This window comes from Sparus aurata, chromosome 20 (genome assembly GCF_900880675.1).
Source record: "Sparus aurata chromosome 20, fSpaAur1.1, whole genome shotgun sequence".
Lineage (NCBI taxonomy): Eukaryota > Metazoa > Chordata > Actinopteri > Spariformes > Sparidae > Sparus > Sparus aurata.
This window is the reverse complement of record NC_044206.1, coordinates 27,826,529-27,831,528: the sequence shown is the minus strand read 5'-3', so window position 1 is coordinate 27,831,528 and position 5,000 is coordinate 27,826,529. Positions and strand designations below refer to the sequence as shown.

Sequence of the window (5,000 nt, the reverse complement as noted above, 5' to 3'; positions counted from 1 at the left end):
ACCTGGGCAACCTGAGCTTCAACATCTGGAACAAGATGAAGGACATGGTCTCCTACACTCCTGTGGTTCTGGACCCAAACACTGCTCATCCAGAACTCATCCTGTCTGAAGATCTGAGCAGTGTGACTGTAGGAGAGAGACAGAAGCTTCCTGATAATCCAGAGAGGTTTGATTATTACAGGTCTGTCCTGGGGTCAGAGGGCTTTAACTCAGGGACTCACAGCTGGGACGTCGAGGTTGGAGACAGTACACTCTGGTTACTGGGTGTGATGGAGGAGTCTGCACAGAGGAAGAAACCCACACTGTCTGATATTTGGGGAATAGATTTAGATGAAGGTAAATACTCAACACAGTCACCATCAGCTCCAGATACTCAAAGTTCAGAAGAAGCTCCAGAGGATCAGAGTGATTCTGGACTGGACCAGAGGGAAGCTGTCGTTCTCTGATCCTGATACTAACACACACCTGCACACCTTCACACACACTTTCACTGAGAGGATGTTTCCATTCATTAACACTGATGCTGAAGTGAAGCTGTTACCAGTGAAGGTGTGCGTGTGACGGTGGAACAGAGCAGGTAGACGATCATTATATTCATGGTGTTATCTCACATCTTTATAAATGATTCACTCATTGTTTGATTCTTTTTCTCTCTGTTGTGATTTACATTTCTCATGTGTTAAATGATTTCTGATCGTTATGTTTGGTTTGTTTTGATCAACACTGAGTCATTGACACACTTGATGATTTAGCCGTGTGTGTGTGTGTGTGTGTGTGTGTGTGTGTGTGTGTGTGTGTGTGTGTGTGTGTGGAGCCGTGAAAAGCAGCAGAAACTTTATGGATCCAGAGAAACAATCAGGAACTTCATGTTTGAGCTGACGATCAGAACTGAAACCCAAGTAACTCGATTCTGAAATGCTGAAATGTTTAAATGTATAAAATGTTTTCACATAAAATCACCAAAATGTTTGTTGTGTTTCTTGACATGAGATGATTCCTGCTGTCAGTCTGGTTCTGTTAATGAGACATCTGATGATCTGTGTTCTGTGACCGTCTGTTAATCAATAAATACTTAACATCACTTTTTCTCCACTTGTCATTTTACAGAAACTTTTCACAGGATCACATAAATATCAGTTTATTTCTGAACACCAGTCTTTGGATGAAGCCTCCTGTGTCTCCACTAGATCCTGAAGCAGGTCAGGATCGGATAGATGGTATCGAACACCTCATAGATCTGAGCTTCCTGTTTCACTCCTGGAATTTAACACAACACTTCAAAATTAAAATTACACTTTAGACTTTCACAATGAAGTTAACAAAGGTTCTACTAGTCCAGAAATGTAAGAAACAGGTGATGCAGTAATAGAAGAGAAGATGTTTAATGAAGATGGGAGGTGATTCTGATTCATCCACATAAAAAACTCTGAACTACATCACCTTCCAGAGGACCTGGTTACACCTAGAACCTCCTCAGGTACCATTAGACCGTTAGACAACTTTTAGAACCCCTTAAAGAGCCCAGAACCTCGTCTGTGACTACCAGAACATCATAAAGGATCCACAGAACCAGATCCCCAGAGCTTCATGTGGTCACACGGTTAATGAACTGTGACGTGTGAACAGATTCATTACCACACAAACAAATGGTCCCAGATGAAAAGATGTTCGCAGTGATGCCTGGCGACACTTCATAGATGAGACCAGGAAACAGCTCTGGATTATAACTGTGGAGTTGGAAACACACAGATGCTGAGTCAGTGTCCTGCAGTACACAGCGGTTGTCAACACAAATTAGCTTGATTGGTCATTAGCTTGTTAATTCTAACTACTCCTTCGTTTGTTAGCTCTCACATAACCCCACAAAGTCAGGGCTAACAGCTACCTTAGCTCGGGGCTAACAGCTCCCTTAGCCCGGGGCTAACAGCTCCTTTAGCCCGGGGCTAAAAGCTCCCTTAGCCCGGGGCTAACAGTTGCCTTAGCCCGGGGCTAACTGTTGCCTTAGCCCGGGGCTAACAGTTGCCTTAGCCCGGGGCTAACAGCTGCCTTAGCCCACGGCTAACAGCTCCCTTAGCCCGGGGCTAACAGCTCCCTTAGCCCGGGGCTAACAGTTGCCTTAGCCCGGGGCTAACAGCTGCCTTAGCCCGGGGCTAACAGCTCCCTTAGCCCGGGGCTAACAGCTCCTTTAGCCCGGGGCTAACAGCTCCCTTAGCCTGGGGCTAACAGTTGCCTTAGCCCGGGGCTAACAGCTGCCTTAGCCCGGGGCTAACAGCTCCCTTAGCCCGGGGCTAACAGCTCCTTTAGCCCGGGGCTAACAGCTCCCTTAGCCTGGGGCTAACAGCTCCTTTAGTCTGGGGCTAACAGCTCCCTTAGCCTGGGGCTAACAGCTCCCTTAGCCTGGGGCTAACAGCTCCTTTAGTCTGGGGCTAACAGCTCCCTTAGCCTGGGGCTAACAGCTCCTTTAGCCCGAGGCTAACAGCTCCCTTAGCCCGGGGCTAACAGCTGCCTTAGCCCGGGGCTAACAGCTGCCTTAGCCCGGGGCTAACAGCTCCCTTAGCCCGGGGCTAACAGCTCCTTTAGCCCGGGGCTAACAGCTCCCTTAGCCTGGGGCTAACAGCTCCTTTAGCCTGGGGCTAACAGCTCCCTTAGCCTGAGGCTAACAGCTCCTTTAGCCTGGGGCTAAGCACAGTGTGAAAGCAGACGTTGAGGACTCATCAGTATTCGGTGGCTCAGATGACAGCAGCCTCCTGACCTGCATTTTTGATGCTGGCTGAACCGTTCCAGGTTGAGTGGGAAGATTTTCCATCTGGCCGTCATAGTCTGGATCTTAAAGTTCAAAGGGCGGACGGGGAAGCCCAGCTTCTGCACTTTTCTGGCGCACTTCCTGGCCCCCAGCCTCGCCTGCTGCACGCTGCACAAAGAAGAGGCAGAGGGTTCAATGACAGTCCAGAAAACAGAACCACTGTGAATGAAGATGAGTCCAGACAGACCTCTTGGGGCCTGTACACATAATTTTCCCAGATTTGAAGATGACTGCTGTGGTCTGCGGCTCACGGATCCTCATGACGAGCCCCTTGAAGAACTGGAACACAGGAAGCAGAGACTGAAGAACAACCGGCTGCTGTGCAGGTTGATTTCTAGATGGCAGTTTGCTTCATCCTGGACTGTAAGACAGGTTTACTCTTTTTGTTGTTCCCTAAACATCCAGAGGTAATACTTATATATATATATATATATATATATATATATACATATATATATATATATATATATATATGTTTTTAAAGAAACCCAGGGCTAGGACTATGGCTGTGTGGAGATTCTGAGGTCAATACTCAATTCTTTCTTTTGGTTCAAACCTTTTTTTAGGCACTCCCTGCTGGAAAAACCAACATAGACCAGCATATGTTGTGTTTTGGTGCTGGTATGCTGGTGACCAGCTTCCTCAGCAACATCACCAGCAAGACTATGCTGGTAGGCCAGCATAATTAATGGGACCTTGCTGGTGGACCAGCTTCATCGTGCTGGTCTATGCTGTTTTTTTCAGCAGGGCAGAGTGATCCCTCTTCACAAACAAATCAATAAAGGATCTCTGAAAAAGAAAATCCTCCAACATGTCCGAGCTGTCAGAGTTTCCTCAGGTACCAGTCAGCTGATCGTCTTCATCACACAGGAGAAGAGTCTGGAAGTGACGCTGCAGTCTAACGCTAAGCTAGCTCCAGGCTAACCCTAAGCTAGCTGAAGGCTAACCCTAAGCTAGCTGCAGGCTAACCCTAAGCTAGCTCCAGGCTAACCCTAAGCTAGCTGCAGGCTAACGCTAGGCTAAGGTGTGTCAAGAGATTTCCAGGTTCTGCTCTGCCTCATAAACTACATCAGTAAATCCCCATGTTTGAATTTCAGAGCGTTTAAGAGTCTTTTAAAGTAACTAAATGAGGCCGTCCACTTTACAGACCCACTTTAGTTACAAACTATTCTACCTCTGACTTTACAACATGTACATTGATCAGTTTATAGTAATTGTGTAGCAGGAACTGTATGAAACCACATCTTCATCCTTCAACTGCTGTTGACGATGCTGCAGAAACATCAGCAGACGCTGCAGGTGAAACTATTTCCCTCCATCCCAGAGAGTTTTATAACGTGCTGTAAACGACCTCATTAAGTAGATTCAGAGTCTGTTTTCTGGGTCCTGTTTCAGGTTTTAGTACCTTGTTTGGTTTGTACTCTACATTCCACGCTCTGCGAGCAATGAAGTCCAGGTCCAGACAGCAGCCCAGACTCATGGTCGACGTCACATTCCTGCACACACACAACACACAAACACTTGACTACAGCACTGAGGACTACAGGTTCAGACGGGAGGCTGAAGCTGTAGTTGAGTCTCTGCTGAAGAAGACAGTGTAACGGCACTGAAAGCTCCAGAACAGCTGCTGAATCCAGCCTACAGTATCTGTGGTCGCTCGGTCGCAGGCATCTCTGACGTGGGCCGAGGGACGGAGGAGGCTTCCTGCTCCGGCATCGATGAAGCGCCTAGGGCTGCTGCTGTTGCATTCTGGGAGTTGTAGTCCAGACTGCTGCTGTCGCCTGGAAACACAACAACAGTTCTGCTGTCATTCTGCTCACGTTCCAGCTCAGACACACAGTTTGTGGATCAGCACCTGTCATGTCTGCTTCCTCCTCGTACAGGAGGAGCTCATCGGGCAGTGCGCTGAAATACAGCTTGTCGTGCAACTCTTCCTTCACCTCCTTCTGCTCTTCTTTCACCTCCTTCTGCTCTTCCTTCACCTCCTTCTGCTCTTCCTTCACCTCCTTCTGCTCTTCCTTCACCTCCTTCTGCTCTTCCTTCACCTCCTTCTGCTCTTCCTTCACCTCCTTCTGCTCTGTCTTGGAGGACGAGACCTGCAGCGAGACACAACTGAGTGATTACAGCAAATCAGTCATCATCAATACAACAATCAATACACCCTGAGAAATAACCAGCTGTGCCTTCGTCCTGTGGA

The 5,000-nt window shown here is 47.7% G+C and overlaps 2 protein-coding genes across 2 annotated transcripts in view; one reads left to right on the top strand and one right to left on the bottom strand.

The window, feature by feature from the left end:
- LOC115571645 (nuclear factor 7, brain-like) overlaps window positions 1-792 on the top strand; it is a 3,280-nt gene extending 2,488 nt beyond the window's left edge. The window contains exons 3-4 of the mRNA XM_030401138.1: window positions 1-336; window positions 380-792. The exon at window positions 1-336 is cut by the window's left edge and continues 265 nt beyond it. Coding sequence (XP_030256998.1) covers window positions 1-336; window positions 380-561 — 518 coding nt within the window. The 3' untranslated portion in view covers window positions 562-792. The remainder of the gene's footprint in view (window positions 337-379) is intronic.
- Window positions 793-1,122: 330 nt separating this feature from the next.
- The window catches only part of LOC115571558 (TATA-box-binding protein-like), a 4,592-nt gene continuing 714 nt past the window's right edge, over window positions 1,123-5,000 (bottom strand). Inside the window, exons 2-8 of the mRNA XM_030401004.1 lie at window positions 4,659-4,899; window positions 4,446-4,584; window positions 4,209-4,299; window positions 2,991-3,082; window positions 2,753-2,911; window positions 1,636-1,727; window positions 1,123-1,257 (exon numbers count right to left, since the gene is read on the bottom strand). Of these exons, the coding sequence (XP_030256864.1) occupies window positions 1,184-1,257; window positions 1,636-1,727; window positions 2,753-2,911; window positions 2,991-3,082; window positions 4,209-4,299; window positions 4,446-4,584; window positions 4,659-4,899 (888 nt within the window). The 3' untranslated portion in view covers window positions 1,123-1,183. The remainder of the gene's footprint in view (window positions 1,258-1,635; window positions 1,728-2,752; window positions 2,912-2,990; window positions 3,083-4,208; window positions 4,300-4,445; window positions 4,585-4,658; window positions 4,900-5,000) is intronic.